The sequence below is a fragment of the Dichomitus squalens genome (assembly GCF_000275845.1).
Source record: "Dichomitus squalens LYAD-421 SS1 unplaced genomic scaffold DICSQscaffold_11, whole genome shotgun sequence".
In the NCBI taxonomy this organism is placed as follows: Eukaryota; Fungi; Basidiomycota; class Agaricomycetes; order Polyporales; family Polyporaceae; genus Dichomitus; species Dichomitus squalens.
This window is the reverse complement of record NW_006766893.1, coordinates 828,854-848,220: the sequence shown is the minus strand read 5'-3', so window position 1 is coordinate 848,220 and position 19,367 is coordinate 828,854. Positions and strand designations below refer to the sequence as shown.

Below are 19,367 nucleotides of genomic sequence, written 5' to 3'. Positions count from 1 at the left end.
AGGAAAGGGAATGGGCGGCAAAAGGGGCGTCTGTCCAACGTCCGTGACAATAAAGCTGCTTCTACAGCCTTAAAACAGACTGGTTTACAACTAGTGTATGGTTGTCTATGATAGATATTATTACATAAGAAGTATACAAGATGTGTGACTGATAAAACACCAATTGCTCAAATTGAGGCCTGAGTATACTGAAGTCAACATGTAAAGTCCAAGTTGTGGCCCAAGCACCCCAAGTACCCCAAGTATATAGACTTGGGTCAAGTCCGTGTACTTGGGACCAAGTACATGGACTTGGGGCCAAGTACATGGACTTGAGGCCAAGTACACGGACTTGAGTCCAAGTACACGGACTTGAGGCCAAGTACACGGACTTGAGGCCAAGTACATGGACTTGAGTCCAAGTACATGAACTTGGGCCCAAGTATGGGTCCAAGTCCGTGACGTTTTCCTGATGTGGTCTTGATGGTCTTGGCGAACACCATTGGTCTTGGAGTACTTGGTGGTCTTGGTGGTCTTATGGTACTTGGCCAAGTACCTCAAGACCAGATCTAAGACCATGACATTTTGCTGATGCGCGAGAGCAGGCACCTCCGTGTCGGACTCGGATCCGACATTCATAAGAAGTTCACCTTTGCTTGGACGACGGGTCCCCTCTCAAGGCAAAATTCGGGCCAAACCCTGTGAGTGAAACAGGCTGTTTTCCGACTATAGGTGAACCTCATTGGTTTGATTCAGACGATGTCAGGCAGGTCTCGACGCCGCATTCTTCGCAAGTGCGCGGGCGTGATAAGTTCCTTGAATTCGCACACAAGTGGATGCCTCCACCTATCCCCAGCGGGTCTGAGGCCATGTCCACGGTCGATCGCTCAATGCCTGCTCGGGCTGCAGATCAGCTGTGGGGGTACTGGATTCCAGAGCCCGCTCTGTTGTTGGGCGCGAAGGACGAGGCGCGCCAGATACGATATCTCACCAACTGGGTCCGCGCGCGCCTCATCTGGTTGTACCTACTGCGGGTTCCCGGATCGCGCGCATGTCAGGTGGGCCCGCAACTTTGGCGGACCTTCCTCAACGGCGTCCCCGAGGACCCCACCTCGACGACTCGTAACGGCAAGCGGGTATTCGCTATCAAGAACATCTTTGGGGAAGTCGTCGCAGACGACCAATTCGATCCCGATACCGACGCTCCGGTGGACTGGCATGGGACACAATTTCAGCGCGTGCCCGAGACCCTGGCCCCTGGCATTATTTGGGAGGTCTTCGAGCTTGGCTTCCGCTACGAGCTCTTGGCTCTGGATCGATATCTGCGACCATCAAAGTCACAATCACGTCCGGATGAGACCTTGCGAGAGGACCTGCTGGCGAACGTATTTCCGGGGAGCTGGTTGCGGGCGGTCGACACCCTACCTTCGGCGCACTCCCCCGGACTATTTGCGGCCCTTCCGCAGCGCCGAGTGTCTGCCCTGAATGCGTTCCGGATGGTCCTCATGCGATGGCCAGGCTGCCCCTCAAGCATCACCTCGGCGTCTCCCCTCCAGTTCAGCGATAGCACGGAGACAGTACTGGACTTGGAGCGCCATCTCGCGATGTTCTATGTCGATACATTTTTCTTGTATTCTGGCCGTGCTCCTATCGTGCCTCACCTGTATCCGCTTTAGCTAGAGTATTGACTTGGGTGCTGAGCTACACAATGTCAGGCCCGGAATACGGTTCCATGATTTGAGGAACCTTAGCCGCGTGGGCGAACGAGGGCTGCGACTGTATAACCAGCACTCGGAGATGGGGTATCTGCAGACTCCGAGCATTCTCTGTATTCAAAGAGGCTCACAGCGCAACCGTGAGCCTCATCCTCGCAGCTCTTTGCTTTCGCCTCTCCTATATCATCTGACCCACTACAACATGTCGCACAGCAAGCAGTTCACGCTGTACACCCATACCACAGGCCCCAATGGCTGGTTAGTTAGTTCTTCCCTGGCCTCAGTCTGTCTTCTGCCTTGCATTCCTCCTTACCCCGCCCACAGGAAGGTAGTCTTCGTGCTCGAAGAGCTCGGGCTTACGTACGAGTCCGTATACCTCGTCTTCGACAAACTCGAGCATAAGTCCCCCGAATACACCCAGCTGAACCCGAATGGCCGCATCCCTGCCCTGGTCGACCACAAGAATGGCGACTTCGTCATCTGGGAGTCCGACGCCCTCCTCCTCTACCTCGTGGACAAGTATGACACCGAGAAGCGACTGACTGTCACTGATGAGAAGGAGAGATACTCTGGCTCTTCTTCCAGGCATCGGGATAGGGGTCTGTATCCACTTCTGCGCATAGGCCTGCGGCCAATACTGACTGCTTGAGTATTACAGCCCGTATTTCGGTCAGGCTGTCTGATTTATGCGCCTCCACTCCGAGCAGGTCCCGAGCGCTATCGAGCGTTACCGCAAGGAGGTGCTCCGTGGTTTTCCGTCCTCGAGTCGGTGCTGTCCAAGCAAGAATGGCTCGTAGGCGGCAAACCGACCATCGCCGACTTCTCTTTCATCCCGTGGAACCACGTCGCAATTCACTTCGCGGTCAAGGACTACGCCGATGTTCAGAAGGACTATCCGGCGCTTTCCTCGTGCGTACGATGGATTTGCATCATTTGACGTCTACCGTTACGTACGACGAATTATAGATGGCATCAGAAGCTGGTATCTCGCGACAGCGTGAAGAGGGTCTTTGCTATCCAGGAATCCCTCAACAAGCATTGAGGCAGGGGGAGTGGTTACGGTACCATGCCTCCGAACGAATCGACTAAGCATGTATGAGTCCGTGACGATATGTATCGATACTCACGGTGGCACTTGAAGCTGTTGAAGTGCAAGCGATCGATGCATCAGCAACGATTTAGGCCGATGCTGCGAGAACCTTCAAGCGCTGAGACGCTGTGTCGTCTTCTCCAAGGGAGCCCGATACCTGCTGAGATCGCGAAAGGACTGTGTCTCGGTTTCAGCATATCTATTCACCATGGGGTGTCTCTATTCGAATGCGCATATATACCATTCGTTGCTTCGTAAAAGTAGCTTTTGCTGAGATTACTGCGGCCTTCATCTCACGTCGCCATTCTCGCCTCCGTTCAGGATTTCAGCATCGTATTCGCGCCATGCCTCTCGCGTAAAATGATCACCTGCCGAAGATTTGACTTTAGACCCGATCTGTAGGAGTTCGCTGCATATCTCGGGGCTGACGTCCCTTGTGCGGCCATCAGTATGCACACCTAGACATACCGTTCATGCACCTCAACGCCGCATGATGATTGCGGTGCCTTGCCATCTCCGTGAAGCAGAGAGCTAGTTCACGCGCGGGACAGGGATGGAGGTAGTACGGCCTAGATGCACACGATGCACCGAAGCGTGAGTGAGGAACACATCCAGGTAGGCCTCCTCGTGATCTTGGTCAACCTCTGCTCGGACTTTCTCGGGGAGACGGCTCGCAAAAAGCATGGATGGGAAGACAAGGTGACATTCGGGATGCGTCCATGCCGCCATCCTGTGGGCAAACCTACTCGAAGTTGCTTTCAATGCACGCAGCGATAGGTTCACAGCATGCTACTCGCGTCCGTGTCCCGGACGTTCGCCACGCCTTTCCGGTCGTCCGCACATGAGCCGGGAAGGTGCTCGCCGCGGGTTTCTGCGCGGGGAAGATGGCGCGGGAGAAGGACGTCTTGAACATGTAGGAGCGCAGTCCATGTGATACTGTAGTGTGTCCGCGGCACGCCTGAGGCCGAGACGCCGTACGGGGGAATTCAAGAGGATCGTGAAGGCGTGTACTGCACAGTTGCGTCCAGTTTCGTCATGGTAAGTATGGGTTTGACGTTACGCTTGCTTGACTGTGCTGGTATCTGCCGACGTGCCGCCGGTGACCGCCGCGGCGGGAGCAGGCGACGGACATGTTGCCTTGGAACGGCGGCATTCGGGAAGCTGATGAAACTCCTGTTGTGTTGTCCAGGATCGCCCAGGCGGGCCATGATGGGCGGACATTCCGCTATGAGCCGTTGATTAAGGAGTCCATTGCGGCACTACAGAATGAAGGCCCGATGCATTGGAAGTCGAGACGACCAAGCTGGGAGGATGGGGGCACGCTGCCGTGCGGAGGCGACAGGTGTCATCACCGTCTTCGAAGTCGAAGCCGAAGGCGAGAAGAAAGTGAGGGTGGTCTTCCCGAGTTACTCCCTCCCAGTGGCCGAAATGAAGTGCTTCTTGCGTCGAATGGTTACGTGGGATTCCTGCGTGGGCGGACTCGATTTTGAAGTCCCAAGCGCTGAAGGGGAGGAGCAGACGGACTGATAGTGTCTGTACTTACTACTCCGCATGCTATTCGCGAATGCTTGACATGGTCTTGATTGAGGGGGATACTGTGTATCTTCAGGGTATCCGCGCATAGACGACGTGCTTACCTATCTGTGCAATATTGCTGCTGTGCATCCACGTACACATGGCGGTCCCCGCTCAAATTGGGAAACCGCGATATTGACTCAACCATGAATGCAGCGTTGCTATCCACCTCGTACCGGACTTCCCAACGGGCCTTAACCTAAGTATGTACCTTGGTTCACGATCAGCGATCGTCTTATCTGGACCCTAATGTCCCGGCCTTGGCGTTGTGAAGGTGACACATTAAATGAATGGCATACTGGACGAATGCGAGGCCCACACTATCCGTAACTTGGTAGATTCAACTTCCGCCTGGGCTCCTTGCGTGATGGACGTAGAGCTTGGCGGGCACCTCGCAAAGCGTCATCAATTACAGAATGGAAGAGCTGATGAGTGAGAGAAGAGTATACTTGTAGCAAATCGGTATAGCTCGAACATTTGAGTGGGAAGATGGTAGAACAGGACAAAGCAGATCCGAAACGGGCGATTCGAATTCGGAACCCAAGTGCAAATGCACATGCATCCCCAATTGCAACCACCTCACCTTCAACTCCCTCTGCACCTTCCCGCATCCTCGAGGTCCCTCGCCGTCTGTCGTCACTGAAAAAGCGGACACGTCTGAAACGCATGGGGCTCGGTCGCTACGAGACCAAGCCCTGACGTAACTCCTTGATATCTCCGGGGCGCAATATTCCTCCAGCTTTCTTTCGACACAGAGCAGGACGCCACGCTCGTTTTCCCCGTCCTTTCCGTCTGCTTGGACACTACGACTGGCGATGCTCCCGAAGAGCCCAGCTCCTGCGTCGTTCGCGCGTCCTCAGCGCGTAGAGCAGACCGAGCCTGAAAACCGCGGCTCGATGCTCCGTGCGTCGATCCTGGAGAGCGCGCTCGAGCTCGGCGTCGGAAGCAGCCGCACTGTCGCCAATTGGATGTTCAACCCCGTGGAGGAAGGAGACGAAGAGGAGGTTCTGGATAACCAGGTACGTCTCCTGCCCTCGACCGCCTTCCCCCACATCTCCAACCCGTTGACGTGCACTGATGGTGGAATGTCACCGACTCCCACTTGCAGGGTATCGTCTCCCCGAGCCTCACGTATGCCTCGACTGCAACGTCGGAAGAGTCGAACCTCTCCGCTGGACTAACGCAGCCGCAGCGCACCCAGCCCGGCGCTGGAATACTCATCAACGCCAATGGCAGCAAGGATGCCCTCAGTCTGGACACCTCCATTCAGTACTCGCAGCGCAACGGGCTGTCGCCTGCGCGCGGTACCCCTGATCCCACACAGCGGACGCTCCAATTCGACCTTAGGGCAACGCCGGAACCCCGCGCGATCTCCCCAGTTCCTTCTGCGCAGCCGCAGGGCTTGTTGCTGAAGGGCAGGAACAAGCTTCGCAAGCCGAATAAGGATGGTTACGAGAGCGATGGTGGGTATGTGAGCGAGAGCGGGAAGTCGAAGAAGGAGAGAGAGAAGAAGGAGAAGAAGGAGAAGGAGAAGAAGAGCAAGAAGAAGGGAACGGACAAGGACGGTGCAGGCGAGGAGGGCGCAACAGACTACGAGAGCGACGGTGGGCACCTCAGTGAGGCGAGCGCGAAGCGGAAGAAGAGCAAGAAGGAGAAGAAGGAGAAGGTGGAGAAAGAGAAAGATAAGTCCAAGTCCAAGTCCGCCGACTCCCCAGCGACAGACTACGAGACGGACAAGGGCTACTCCTCGAGCTTCTCCAAAGCTCTGTCTCGCAAGCAGTCCTCAGTGACTTCCCCTGTCAGCGGAGACGAGTCGGACGGCGGTTACCTCTCGGAGTCGTCGAAGAAGCGACGGTTCTTCAGGTTGAATTCCAAGTCACGCAAGAAGCAGGACTCGCTAGACTCTTCGCAGGACCAGCCCCCTCCCGTCCCGGCACTCCCTAACCTCACCCTCCCCATCCACGAGAAGTGGAGGCGTGCAAATACGCCAATCCCGCCTGACGCGTTTGGTGACGTCCGTCCGAGCGTAGAGACGTTCACTTCGATCGACACGTCGACTTCTGCGTATACATCCATCACTGCCGACATATCATCGACCACTCTTGAGTCTGATGAGAAGCGGGACTCTGTGGTCTCGCATGATGGTCTCACCAAGGCGTTTGCAGACGCAGAGTCGGTCCGTTCCCCAAGCATCGACTTCCTGTCCTCCCTCCGCCGGCCAGGTGCCGGAAGCCCACTTTCACCGTCGAAGTTCAATCCCTTCCATTATGGCCAACGCCCCGGCAGTCCGCCCTCACCGAAATCGCGTGGTGATCCTACGCTGTCTCCATCCAAGTCCGTTCGCTCTCGCCCGCAGATATCAGCGCCAAACACGACCTCTCTCGCGCCGAAACATGTGCCAGTCCCTCTCACGCTCACCCCGCCTACCCCGACCAGCCGTAGTCACCCTTCGCCAGATCCAGACTATGTCCTCATCACACCGAACCCATCGACACCGACGGCAGCTGCCGCACCGCCCTCTCCCAGTCCCACACTAGTGCGCCCAAAGGTGCTCGCATATTACGACCTCCCGCCGCCGAGCCCCCCGCCCAGGGGACCGTTGCCAGACGTTCCATCGGACATCTCGAGAAGCACAAGTCCATCATGGAGCGTGATGGACTCCTCCCCTGCGCGCTTCCCACGTTCTGCTCCTGCGGACACGAACGACCCGCGCAACGCCCAGCGGCGGAACATTCCCATCGCTTCCCCTGTCGACCGTCCGAACACGGCTGCGCACCCGTTCTCACAGGACGTTCCCATCGTGGCGCAGCCCGTGCCGCCCGTCCAGCGTGGACGTGTTTCCCCTTTCCCGACTGCGCCGGTGCTCCCGCGGGAGCAGACGAGGCCCCTCATGCGGCAGACGTCGAAGGTCACCCGCGAGGCCGTCAACCGCGTGCTCAACCAGAACATGCCTGCATCCGCCAGCCCTTACCCCAACGGGCACGGACGCTGGCCCTCCAACGAGGTGCGGGTCGAGGCGCCCCCTGCGTCCGCGCAGCCGTACTTTGCAGGGGACAGCCGCTGGCCCTCACGCCCTACAAACCAGCTTGGGGTGCGCTGGGCGCCGCGCTCTGCATCCGCGATGGACACGCGAAGGCCGCAAGAGGGCGATGGGACGGATCCGGATGACGGCCGCCCCTGGTTAGTATACGATGACGAGGAGGTCGAGGAGGGCAAGGCCGGCATTAGTAACGAGTCGCTTTCAGTGCCCAATACGCGGCCCGCGTCGACGGAGCCTCCGGAACCTTCCCCGGATGTCAACGCTATTCTCGCTGGGTTCCGCGCACAGCGTGACGCGGAAGCGGCCGCGCGCCAGGATCGTGCCCGCTCAACGAAGACGGACACAACGTCAAAGCACGATACGGTCGCGGGTATCGTGGCGGGGTACGAGCGCGACACGGTGTACCTGGATGCGGAAGAGGGCGGCGGGGACCGTTCGAGCGTGTGGAGCGATGCGAACAGCCGTTATAGTTTCTTGGACGACGAGCGGAGCGCGGAGATCCGCGCGAAGTTCGTCAAGCGGGTGGAGGCGATGTACGGGAAGGAGCTCGTCCCGCCCGTGCCGCGATTAGACCAGAGCTTGAGCTCGAGGGGCGACTGATCTCCTGCGTTATTGTGTCTGCTATTCTTGCCCTTTGCTTATTGCCTCTGTTCTAATTATGATTATACTCGCAGTTGGGTTCGTAATTGGTTTGTCTACGCTGTATCCTCCTCCACTCCGCTGAGCTCGTTGGTCTGTCATTGTATTGTTTCCTCGACCCCATACCTGGAGTACCTGCTTGTCTGTCCGCTCGTTTGGTCCTTGCGTTCGAAACACGCTCCTTGTCATTTGCACACATTGCCTTCTCTTTATCGCTCTCGTTATGCATCCGCCATCACCTTTGCTGAGATACCTGTGGTATGGCCAAGATAGCTTTAACAACGCCTGCGAGGTACTGGCGAGCGTTTTTGTGCTCGTTGATGGCGATTCTCCACAATCGGGACGCTTGATGGGCCCAAACTCCACCGTACGTCTTTTGCATGCGCAGTATTTGAGTTATGGTCTCATGTGATGTGTTAGGTCTCTTTCTCGCCGCTCACTTGATAATCAGTGCTATTCCGTCCATATAGAATACCTTATCGTTCCAAAGTTCTCACTGCACGACATCCTGCGCGAAAACTGACGAACATGGGCACCCGCATCAGCTTCTTGTCGTGTCATGAGCTTGAAAGTCCAGAGCTCTGGGAACTTTCGCGACTCGCTTCGACTCCGATGTCATTATTTTTGCGGTAGGCTGTCCCCATTTAAAGGCCGCTTGGCTGAACTCTCGTGTACGAATCACCTCTCCTCGCCCTGCTGTGAGACGAACTGATGTCTAGGAGCTATCGCTCTCCGCGTAAACTCATTGAGTCGGGCGCGATCGCCATTCCTGAACTCTTTGAGTGGAACGCAGAGGAGAATCCAGAATATCCTCTCTTCTGCTTTCCCAACAGTTCCGGAGCCCTCAGGATCATCACCTATGCGGAGGCGATCCGGGCTATCAGGCGTGTCGCTCGATACGTTCTGTCCTTTGCGGATAACCGTGAACGGCGAACCATAGCCATCCTAGCCAACACAGGTAAAAACACTTCGTTGATGAATGTATCAGACCTACTGATACCTGTACCTGTTGCGTTCCCTAGACTCCGTCACGTATACCATCGCTTCTGTTGGAATTCTACGTGCCGGTCACATTCTCTTTCCGATCTCTACCCGGAATGGCGCTGCAGCAGTAACTCACCTATTGGAGCGCACGAATTGCCAACATGTGCTAGTATCAGAAGATGAGCACATGCAAGCATTGGCGACTGAGTCAACACGGGACTTGACAGGCATCGCACTGCACCCTATACTCAAGTTTGAGGATATGTTTACCAGCGATGCGTTATCTAATGACCCTGGACCTGAGGGACTACCAACCGAATATGCAGCGGATGATGTGGCGATGATTCTCCATTCGTCTGGTGCGATTGATGGTATTTGTTACGTGGCTCTGCTATTGACCATGGCGTACAGGTTCGACTAATCACCCAAAGCCAATACTCTGGACACACAAGAGGCTGACTAGCAGAGCGACCGCCCCATGTGAGACCTCTACATGTTGTCATATCCTGGGGAGCGATTCACGCGTACTTGTGAAAGGGTATGGGGAGGTGGACATGACTGGGACTACGCTTGCGTGTGCCGGCACGCCAATGTTCCATGCGCAAGGCGTCTCATTTTACACCACTACAGTAAGTGATGAGCCCCCGACCTACTTCATCCTTACACACCATATTCCGCAGGTTACAACGGGCATTATTCTAGGGGTGTTTGTGCCGTCATCACCGCCGATCTTTCCGACACCAGAAAATGTCTTCGACAATGCAGTCGCAACGGGGGCCGAATACATCTCTACTGTTCCTACTTTCGTCGAGGTAAGAACTCCACCCATTCTGGAGAAAGCGAACGTCGACATGACAATGGTAGGAGTGGGCTCGGGACCCGGGCAAAATCGATCGTATGAGAAAGATGAAAGGAGTTGTGCGTATCTCTCTCGTGAGCTGCTAGACGTCTTTCACATCAGTACCTTAGATTTTTGGAGGTGCGGAGATGAACGCGGAGGTCGGAAACTCGCTAGCTTCTCGCGGTATTTCTTTGATTTTGGCGTATGGCATGTATGTCCTTGTTCTTCTGGGCATTTCTACGTCAGCTGACTCCCTATCAGTACCGAAATTGGAGCTGTGGCGAACATCATTCCAGGTAGCACGCGAAGTTCTCCGAACGAGGCGCTCGCATCTCATCGTGAATCTCAGCGAATCCGGGCATGGACTGGGGTTATTTCTCGATTACACCATGGATCCAAAGTACCGTCAGGGATGCGGGAGATGGGAAATTTGAGATCGTTGTCCTGGTGCGCAAGCAGCCTTCGTTGATCTATTCCATCCCATAGTTGACAATGAGCAGTCCTCGTCAGATTGCCCTCTGCCAGTCGTCAATTTGAAGATAGATGGCGTAGACGCATACGCCACAAATGATCTCGTCATTCCTCACCCGACGCGGAAAGGTCTATGGAAGCTATACGGTCGTATGGATGAACAGATCGTTTTATCTAATGGCGAGAAGGTGACTGCGTTCCTTTGAGCGCTACAAGTCGACTATTGATGAAGTCGTAGACAAATCCCATACCTATAGGTGTGCCTAATATTTTCTGTCTCGACTCAAATGTTTTCGAGATGTCTGAATCCTTGCTTCCATAGAGCGCATCATAAAGGAGGACGCTCATGTCCGCGACTGCATTGTCTTCGGCTCTTCCAAATTCCAGAATGGGGTACTGGTGGAGCCCGAACCCGCTTTCGCCGTTGGCCCACACGATCAAAGTCGACTTTCGGAGTTCAGGTCAAAGATATGGTGATGCCATTCTGCGAGAGACTTATTCCGTTGAAGCGCTGATCCGTTCTAGGCCCAGCGTGGAGCGTGCCAATGCGTATGCCCCCCAGCATTCTCGCATCTTCAAAGAGGTGAGAATTTTCGGGTATGACTTTCCACATCATGAATAGCTGTCTTGTAGATGATCATCGTCGCATCTCCGCTGAAGCCTTTCGACTATAACGCGAAGGGTAACATCCGCCGTAATCCAATCTTGCAGCGTTACACGGAGGAGATCGAAGCTTTGTATGATGCTATCCAGGAGAGCACTCAAAGCGACCTCAGAGCCCCTGCTCATTGGGAACCAGATAGTGCCAGGACCTTCGTTCGCGCCGTCGTGCATAAGGTCCTGCTGAAGCCCTTGGACGACACTTGTGATATCTTCCGCAGCGGATGCGATAGGTATGCAATTTCAGATAATGTTTCATCGGAAACCTAATTTTATGGTACGTAGCTTGCAAGCGACATGGATTCGCAATACCATCCTGCGAGCTCTTCGCGGAGTCTCATCCGATGCCGCTACTCGGGCTCCAGTCGACTTTGTATACAGAGCGCCTACGATCACCAAACTCACTGATACGATCTTAAGTGCCATCAATCGTTCTGGAGAGTCTCTGGGCACCATGTCGGCAGAAGAGCTCCTCCAGACGGCCAAGACCTACTCGTCTGATCTCAATCCGAGACCTGCTCGGCGCCGACAGCGAGAACCGGGTGGCAAAGATGTGGTCCTGATCACTGGAACTACCAACGGCTTTGGCTGCGATGTTTTGGAGCGTTTTCTTGCCGACGACAGGGTCTTCGTTGTCTATGCTTTCAATCGAAGAGATGCGCAGACTATGGCTAGGCAATGCGCTAGCTTCCGTGCCCGAGGGCTGGACGAGGGAAAACTAAATTCTTCCAAGTTCGTAATGGTCGAGGTTGAGCTAGACCGACCCGATTTTGGTATACATCCGGAACTGCTGCACGGAGTAAGTCTCTTACACACTCATAGGAGTGCGTTCATAGTGCTGAAAATCTACAGATCAGGGAATCGGTCACTCATATCATACATAATGGTCAGTTTGATCTACCGAGACAAGACCTACGCTGATGGATCCTCTTTTTAAGCCTGGAAAGTCGACTTCAATCTCGCACTCGCTTCGTATGAGGTCGATCTGAAGGCGGTCCGTAACCTGGTCGAGCTAGCTCTGGGCTCGCCATATGTCGAACCACCCCGTATTCAGTTCATAAGCTCAGTTGGCGTGCTTCGCAGTGAGGCGCTGTTTCTTCCTCCCATCTTGCGAGGATGCTGAATGTATTGACCGTAGATTGCACTGCGACTGTACCCATTGCCGAGGTACCCCTTGAGCCCTTGTCTGCCTTGGGCACGGGTTATTCCGAAGCGAAATGGATTGCAGAGCAAGTCCTATTCAACGTATCCAAGCAACATGGCGTTCCCGTGACGGTGGTTCGGCTTGGTCAAGTGTGCGGAGACCGTCTAGGCCACTGGAACGAGAAGGAATGGTTCCCGGCACTCGTCAAGTCTGCGGTTTCCACGCGTTGCTTACCTGTTCTCGAGGTGCGAAGTTGTTCGTTAGGTTAACCGTCTTTTTCCCTCTCATAACAATGGAGAATATATACGCAGGCTGTGGTAAGCTTCATCCCAAGTTATCCTGCCGCACAAGCGTTGCTGGAAATGCGCAGCTCGCCTTCCCCCGTCCTCCATCTCGTACATCCTCACCCAGTAGCATGGCGTACACTCTTGGAACCCATCGCAGAAGAGCTTGGCGTTCCACTCGTACCATTCCAAGATTGGCTCGCCGCGCTAGAGGAATGCGATAGCGAATCCCTCGATGAGGGGCATACAGACGCCGTCGGGAACAATCCGGCCCTACGCTTGCTTGGTCTATTCCGTTCATGGACCTCAGGGTCCGGTCCTGGGCCAGTGAGCGGTCTTCATGTGCTCACGGATAAAGCTCAGGCTGCGTCTGAAACGCTCAGAAATCTCCCTCACCTCGAGGAGGAAGTGGCGAGGAGTTGGATTGCCGCTTGGAGGCGTTCGGGCTTCTTACCTACCTCAACGGCTTGTCGTGTAGCTGGAACGGATGAACTCAATTAAAGGGAGCACGGTTTGAATAACACGGTAGCTGGACATCACAATAATCGTCACTCGAGACGGGCTCAGTTTAGATTCCCGCATACTCCAGCACCCACAAGACGACGAGAGCTATTGTTTTCGCCTGACAGTGGGCGCTGTAATTTCGTCGATGTGAGTTGAACTCACTTCCAATTGTCGCTTGTGGTAACGACAGAATGGGACCATTGAGTTTCCAAACGTTCATTGCCAGGATGTAACAGAGTAGAGTACTGAAACTCGCTATCGCACAGGATATAAGGGTGTGATGGGCATGTCATCCTCACCAACTATATAATCCCACTGCCACTCTTTGACGGTCCTAAGGTATTAGACCTCGTAGAGCCGTTGCTCTGCGAATCCCTCACTCCTTTCACACAGAATTTGACTCTTCCCTCACGCCACATTTCCCGCGATGGTTCACATCGCCGCCACACTTATCTCGCTTGCTCTTCTTGCTTCTCAGACGGCAGCACATGGTGTTGTGGAATGGTTCATAGCTAACGGCAGGAACTACACTGGGGACGACGAATTTGATCCGAAAGGGAGTACGTCTCTTCAGCCTGTAATCCTCACGGAACCTACGGTGTAATGACGCGTGCCCTAGTCCCAACCGCCATCCGTACCGTTAACGGAAACGGGCCAATTGTAGACGTGACAAGTTCATACACTGCCTGCGGTAATCAAGCCAAAGTCGTCTCAGTAGAAGCTCCTGTCGATGCAGGAAGCATCGTCGAGATTCGTTGGTCAAGTACGGTATGTTGCGCGCCCTCCGATGAACGCCCATGGACATGTAGAACTGACCGCTAGTTTGGGTTGGTTACGTAGTGGCCACACAACACAGGAGCCATGACTGCGTGGATGGCAGAGTGTGGCGGGATGAACTGCACCCAATTCCAGGATCTTGCCTCAGCCCAGTGGTTCAATATCGACGAGAAAGGCATCGATCCAACCACTGGCGATTGGTACATGGCGGAGATCTTCAGTGGGTGGAGGTGGTTTTGCACCTTGTCTGCAACATATTGCGCTAAACTCCTATCTCAATGCCTGATTCAGTGGAACCTGGAAAGCCTTACAACCTGACTATCCCAGCAAACCTCAAGGCTGGACAATACCTATTGAGACACGAGGTGCGGCCGAATGCTGTATTCGCACATCTCCATTGCGAATCTGAAGCTTTCAATTCCTATCGCAACAGCTCATCAATCTGGCGCTGGTCGCTAATATGGGAGGAAGTGGTGCGGAGATGTACCCGCAGTGCTTACAACTATCAGTCCAAAGCAGCGGGGAGCTCGTGCCGCAATCCTCGGACTACGTCCACTTCCCTGGAGCGTACAAGGCCACTGACCCTGGCTTAACGTTTGCTGTGAGTAAGACCCGATACTGCCTCCGTGTCAAGGCCATCTCTTGACCCACCGTGTTGACTGGCTCGCCTAGCCCGGAGACGGGCAAAAATCGCAGTACCAGCCGCCCGGTGGACCCCTTGCGAAGCTTGTATCTTCTTCCGGAAATGCGTCGGGTACCGATGGGAACGCTGCAAGTTCGACAAGCTCCATGGCGCCTTCAAACACATCGTCCACAAATGTCGCTGGGAGCACTCAGCAGACCACAGCTGTCCCGGGCTCCACCGGAAGTTTTAGCACTGCGTCAGACATACCCACTAATACTTGCTCTGGACACATGAAGAAACGACGGAAAGTTGGTCGGAAGGAGCTGCGCGGGAGGACCTTACGTGGTAGGCGTGTTCGTCTGTTGAGGTAGCGTAGGAATTCTTGATGGAGAAGGAATACTCTCGTTATCCCTGGTATCTCTGTGATATTCCATTTAAGTTGACGCAAGGTCAAGGCCCCTAATCGCGTTCGAAGCCGGAGCGGACCTCGATGCTGGCAGACTTGCTACTGAGTCTTCAATCTGAAGTGGTAAGTCAAATCGAACGCAGCAACTTCATGTAGGCCACTGCTTGAGTATGTACGTCACGGATTCCGTTTGGCACCAGAAAGTCAATGCGCGGCCTGTAGATCACAGTCCAGAGCCTGAGTTGTTGAAAATAACTTTTCTGCAGCGCGGGCGCTAGACTTCGTCACGACGGTTCCCACGGGGTGCTGCCGCTGCTGCCATTTTTTTCAAGTTGAAGCGGGGGCCCATGTGTCCTGCCAGGCCTCTGGTCTATGACTATATGTGCACCTCTTGAAGTGGCGCGTGCATGGATACGTATATTCCCATGGAGGATTGAGGATGAAGGATGGAGGATGGAGGATAGACACCTACCCCGTCGGTCTCTTCGAGCCACCGAACGTTGGGTCTGCCTTGAAGCACTGATATCTTTGCTCACGAGCCGCGCCCCTCCAACAAGAGGTGATGTCAATGGTTGCAACAACGCTGAAGTGCTGGGCGGTGGGGGAGTGCTAAGCTTGGTCTGTCTACCCGACCCTCTCATAATGTACCGGTCGCTGACTTGTCTTCCAGGAAATCTACAAAACATGCTGAGGCGACTCCCTGTTCGGCCCTGCATCTCATACTTTCATGACGACACAACCAAGAGCATGTGGTGGGGTCGATTGGCTCGGATGCGGAATTAGGAGCCTGTGTATCAAGCATGTTCAGCTCGACGCTGGAGTTTTGAGACATTGAGACGGAATTCGACTTGGACGCCTAAGGCCTAGCCGACCGCGCCCAAGGCTCCCCAGATTTCCTGGATCATTCCCAGCTCCCCACGAACCGCCTCAGCTCCCGAGCCAGATCCAGAGCAGACCCCAGATCACGTCGTGAACGAGCCGAAGTTACGCTCGGCGGAGCAATACCCACACGGCCTCGATGTCGAGGCGTTCTCGAAGTGCGTCAAGGACGGGACACCCACGCTGGAGAGCGCGGTTATCACGATGTACAAGGTGTACGCGCCCCCTTTCGCACTCGTGCAAATTGGCAAGGGCTGGGGCGCGGACTCGGTCGAGACGTTGAGCGGTGGCGGCGGAGCATCGCGGCATGTACATCCCGTCTTATCGGATGACTCGGTAACGTCCAATCTATCTTAGTGATGCAAAGAAGCATCTTTGGTCACACGTTGTCTAGAGTGCATATTCAAGAACCTCCGCTGTGCCCACGTCCTGAGTGTGGCTGCCTCAACATCTGTTGGCACTCCCCTTTCAGCTCGTCACACCTATGATGCTCATATCCGCCTTCTTTGGTCTCAGCAGCCTCTGGACATGCAATTATCTTATCAGTATGTGTCAACTTCGTGTGTACCAGGAGTAGGATTCCGTATATCCCGAGCCCGAGGTTCTCGGACCACTCAAGAATTGAGTGCAAGCTCGACAAAGTAATCTTCCCCGAAGTCTCTTGCACCAATCCTGTTCCAATCCGATGTTCGCTAATCAGGAATTTGCTACGATTACTAAGGCGTCCACCCCAAAATCCGTCCCAACGCACTCTGCAGGCGGATGCACCACCATACTGTCGATTGCCCGCCGCCTGCTTCATTCATCTCGACCGGCCGCGGTGGCGCAAGTCAGCCCTGTCATTTTGCGATGATTAGTCAATCACACCCTTCCACAGCTATAAAGAGGGCCAGGTTGCTCGCAAAGGGTCCCCCAGCACTCCGCCCTACTTCGCACCTTCCTCACAGCCGTCCCACAGTGCCCTCAACATTTATCCTACGTCATGTCAACTCCCTCTCATCAGGAAGCTCTTTTCCTTGAGGCCAAGCAAGGCCAGTGGGCTGTCAGGACTACGGAACTTCGCAAGCCTGGACCAGGCGACATCGTCGTGAAAGTCGAAGCAGCGGCCCTCGGCGGTGTCGAAAGGAAGATCCAAGCCTGGGGTATCCTCATCACGGAATATCCTACCATTCTTGGGCTTGATGGTGCTGGCACGGTTGTCGAGCTCGGCGAAGGCGTCACGACGTTTGTAGTTGGTGATCGAGTGTACGTCTCCATCCCGCTATTCGCATTCGCTGCTGGTACGACTGCTCACCATTCTCTCAAGTACATTTCATGGAAACTGGGATACCATTGCAGGCGCGAGTTATGGCACCTTCCTTCAGTACTTTACCGGTTCTGCGCAGTTCGCCGTCAAAGTGAGTCCCCTTCAAGTTGTCCGGGGTAAGACTCGAAGACTTATGAGGGTGCTCACTGATTGAATGTATTCCCGAGATACCCGACAGCATCTCGTTTGAAGCTGCGTCTACGGTGCATCTTGGCGTCGCCACCGCGGCATTCTCTATCTACAACCAGGCCGACTCCGCACCCTCCGCCAAGTATCTCGCACCCTGGCTGCCTGGAGGCCGAGGCAAGTATGCGGGGAAGCCGATCGTGATCCTTGGCGGAGGGACGTCCCACGGCCAATACGGTCCGTAGCCTCGCAGTTCAATGTACTCGATAGATCTGACCGACTACAACTGTGTTCAGCCATACAATTCGCCCGCCTCTCCGGGTTCTCCCCCATCATCACCACCGGCCCCCTGCACAACACCGACCTCCTCAAGTACTTCGGTGCCACCCACGTCCTCGACGGCAAGCTCTCCTGCGAAGAGATCAAAGCCTAAGTGACCCAGATCACTGGCGGACCCGTCGAGCTCGTGTACGACGCTGTCTCCACCGCCGCGACGCTCCCTTTCGCGCTGGCTTTGACTGCGCCTGGGGGCAACGTGATCGTCGTCCAATTCACGCCAGAGGAACTCATCGCCCAGGCTCAGAAAGACGGGAAAGCTGTACATATGGTTCACGGTGTCTTCAGGACCCCCATCAACCACGAGATCGGTGGGACGTTGTTGTGGAAGCTGCCTGAATTGCTTAATAGCGGCGATATCAAGCTAGGCGACCTGTTATATGTATCTGCGCGACCCCTGCTTGAGCTGACTGGACGCGCCGCGTAGCCAAACCGTTGGGAAGTGCTCCCAGGAGGGTTGAACGGCATCGTCGGTGGACTGGAGCGCATGAAGAACGACCAAGTTAGCGGGGTCAAGTTAGTCGTGCGCCTGCAGGAGACCGATTGAGCCCGAAATGAGGCCATTGGTGTTCACAGTCCAGGTTGTGGGGTAACTTGTAGCACTGCCAAAGCTGTACGCTGCGACCCGAAGTGGCAATCGCGCAAATGACATGTAGGAATACCGCTGTTCTGCGCTTCTCGCACTGCAGCCGTTTGCACACTGATATGACATGAATCACATTTCCCGAACGATCGATACAGAGTTTATGAGCGTATGGTCGAGACTCAAGCCGTCTCGTAATCGAGCGAGATGCTCTTGATCTTCAGGATAGCATCCTGAGTAGGCGGGCCTGCAGACCAGCGCTCGTTGCCACCAGACCACGAGTTCCAGAGGAAGGATGAGGGCTCAGTAGGCACGTTGCTGTTCAATGTCGCAACGACTGTGCCGTCGAATAGGTATGTGGTGGCACTCGAGTTCCAGGTCAGGGTATACTGCATGTGTCGGACGATGTTCGGCGGAGGCCGAAGTTGTGAAGCACGCGGACAGGGGCAGAACGGAGATGAGGAGAGAAGGGAATGAAGGATCAATAACACGAACCTCATGCTCATCAGCAGTGGGATCAGCTGGATACGCAACTTGCGTGTGGGTGTTTTGGGTGTGATCGCATTGGAGGTTCTGGTTAGTGAGCTGGAGGCCAGGGTGCACGAAGGTGTTGCCCGTGGTGTAAAACGACGTCAGGAGCTCGATGTCGGACTCTTGGCAGTCGTTCTTGTACGTGAAAAAGCTGATGGAATCACGATCCAGGTTCCGGTTCAATATGAGAGGCCGATAATCTCTTACCCATGGACGACGCCGGGTACAGGGGATGCGATGGCGACGGTCTTGAATGTCCTGCAAGCGGCGGAAGTCGAAGTCGATGAAGAGCGTTTTGGGCATCTATGGGAGAGGCGAAAGACTCACCCATAGAGGATGTTCGCGTCGTAGGTGCCCACCTCCGCGCTCAGGACAGACGCGCCCTGCCCGGTGGGTCCGGAGACTCTAAGCGTCAGGTATCCATCCTGGATGTCTACGTTATCAGTGACGAATGTATGCGAGAATGGGTCCGCGGTGGGATCACTGAGGTAGGACGTCTGGACCTCATAAGCTGAGACGTATAGGGAGCTCTGGTCGAGAAACTGGGCGACCGTCAAGCCTGACGACGCAAAGGTCGAAAAGTCGACCGACAAGGTTTTGGCGCCCACAAACGCCGGGAGGGCAGCCACGAGCAAGATGGAGCGCATGGTGGGAGGCCAAGGTTCTCGGACAAGTCGCTCCAAGCCTGTGTTTATAGACATTCTGTCCGAAGGGAGATCGGAACATTTGTGAGACGAGCGCGCTGCTGGTTGCGTATGGTCAGCCGCTATCATACTGTCTCCGCGCCAGACCTTGAAACGACGTGAGTTCGCCAAGAGGGGAATGTCCGTAGGCTCGTCCCCTGCCGAGATTCGGTGATCCAGATTCACACT

At 55.0% G+C, this 19,367-nt stretch overlaps 7 protein-coding genes across 7 annotated transcripts; 6 read left to right on the top strand and 1 right to left on the bottom strand.

The window, feature by feature from the left end:
* Positions 1-815: 815 nt before the first annotated feature.
* Positions 816-1,655, top strand: DICSQDRAFT_169692 (uncharacterized protein; the record flags this gene model as incomplete). Its single annotated transcript, XM_007365315.1, has 1 exon — positions 816-1,655. The coding sequence occupies one exon, from the start codon at positions 816-818 to the stop codon at positions 1,653-1,655; it is 840 nt and encodes a 279-aa protein (XP_007365377.1).
* Positions 1,656-1,896: 241 nt separating this feature from the next.
* Positions 1,897-2,736, top strand: DICSQDRAFT_169691 (thioredoxin-like protein; the record flags this gene model as incomplete). The annotated part of the gene is made up of 4 exons (XM_007365314.1): positions 1,897-1,952; positions 2,019-2,293; positions 2,369-2,603; positions 2,661-2,736. 4 exons carry the CDS (start codon positions 1,897-1,899, stop codon positions 2,734-2,736), a joined length of 642 nt encoding a protein of 213 aa, XP_007365376.1.
* Positions 2,737-4,987: 2,251 nt separating this feature from the next.
* Positions 4,988-8,500, top strand: DICSQDRAFT_136216 (uncharacterized protein). Its single transcript, XM_007365313.1, has 2 exons — positions 4,988-5,378; positions 5,468-8,500. Exons 1-2 carry the CDS (start codon positions 5,175-5,177, stop codon positions 7,997-7,999), a joined length of 2,736 nt encoding a protein of 911 aa, XP_007365375.1. The 5' UTR covers positions 4,988-5,174; the 3' UTR covers positions 8,000-8,500.
* Positions 8,501-8,749: 249 nt separating this feature from the next.
* DICSQDRAFT_58983 (acetyl-CoA synthetase-like protein) lies at positions 8,750-12,923 on the top strand (the record flags this gene model as incomplete). Its single annotated transcript, XM_007365312.1, has 19 exons — positions 8,750-8,996; positions 9,061-9,381; positions 9,434-9,502; positions 9,560-9,651; positions 9,703-9,834; positions 9,887-9,940; positions 9,992-10,074; positions 10,125-10,171; positions 10,213-10,310; positions 10,361-10,522; positions 10,573-10,591; positions 10,657-10,807; positions 10,860-10,917; positions 10,968-11,227; positions 11,280-11,793; positions 11,847-11,880; positions 11,933-12,076; positions 12,133-12,383; positions 12,450-12,923. 19 exons carry the CDS (start codon positions 8,750-8,752, stop codon positions 12,921-12,923), a joined length of 3,210 nt encoding a protein of 1,069 aa, XP_007365374.1.
* A 430-nt stretch (positions 12,924-13,353) lies between these two features.
* On the top strand, positions 13,354-14,699 carry DICSQDRAFT_126817 (uncharacterized protein; the record flags this gene model as incomplete). Its single annotated transcript, XM_007365311.1, has 6 exons — positions 13,354-13,486; positions 13,546-13,694; positions 13,767-13,923; positions 13,995-14,068; positions 14,137-14,304; positions 14,376-14,699. The coding sequence occupies 6 exons, from the start codon at positions 13,354-13,356 to the stop codon at positions 14,697-14,699; spliced, it is 1,005 nt and encodes a 334-aa protein (XP_007365373.1).
* A 1,896-nt stretch (positions 14,700-16,595) lies between these two features.
* On the top strand, positions 16,596-17,928 carry DICSQDRAFT_146847 (GroES-like protein; the record flags this gene model as incomplete). Its single annotated transcript, XM_007365310.1, has 5 exons — positions 16,596-16,858; positions 16,920-17,010; positions 17,087-17,282; positions 17,480-17,763; positions 17,809-17,928. The coding sequence occupies 5 exons, from the start codon at positions 16,596-16,598 to the stop codon at positions 17,926-17,928; spliced, it is 954 nt and encodes a 317-aa protein (XP_007365372.1).
* Positions 17,929-18,146: 218 nt separating this feature from the next.
* Positions 18,147-19,173, bottom strand: DICSQDRAFT_180422 (concanavalin A-like lectin/glucanase; the record flags this gene model as incomplete). Its single annotated transcript, XM_007365309.1, has 4 exons — positions 18,823-19,173; positions 18,703-18,753; positions 18,460-18,646; positions 18,147-18,353 (listed from the first exon to the last, which is right to left on the bottom strand). The coding sequence occupies exons 1-4, from the start codon at positions 19,140-19,142 to the stop codon at positions 18,147-18,149; spliced, it is 765 nt and encodes a 254-aa protein (XP_007365371.1). The 5' UTR covers positions 19,143-19,173.
* Between the last annotated feature and the right edge of the window lie 194 nt (positions 19,174-19,367).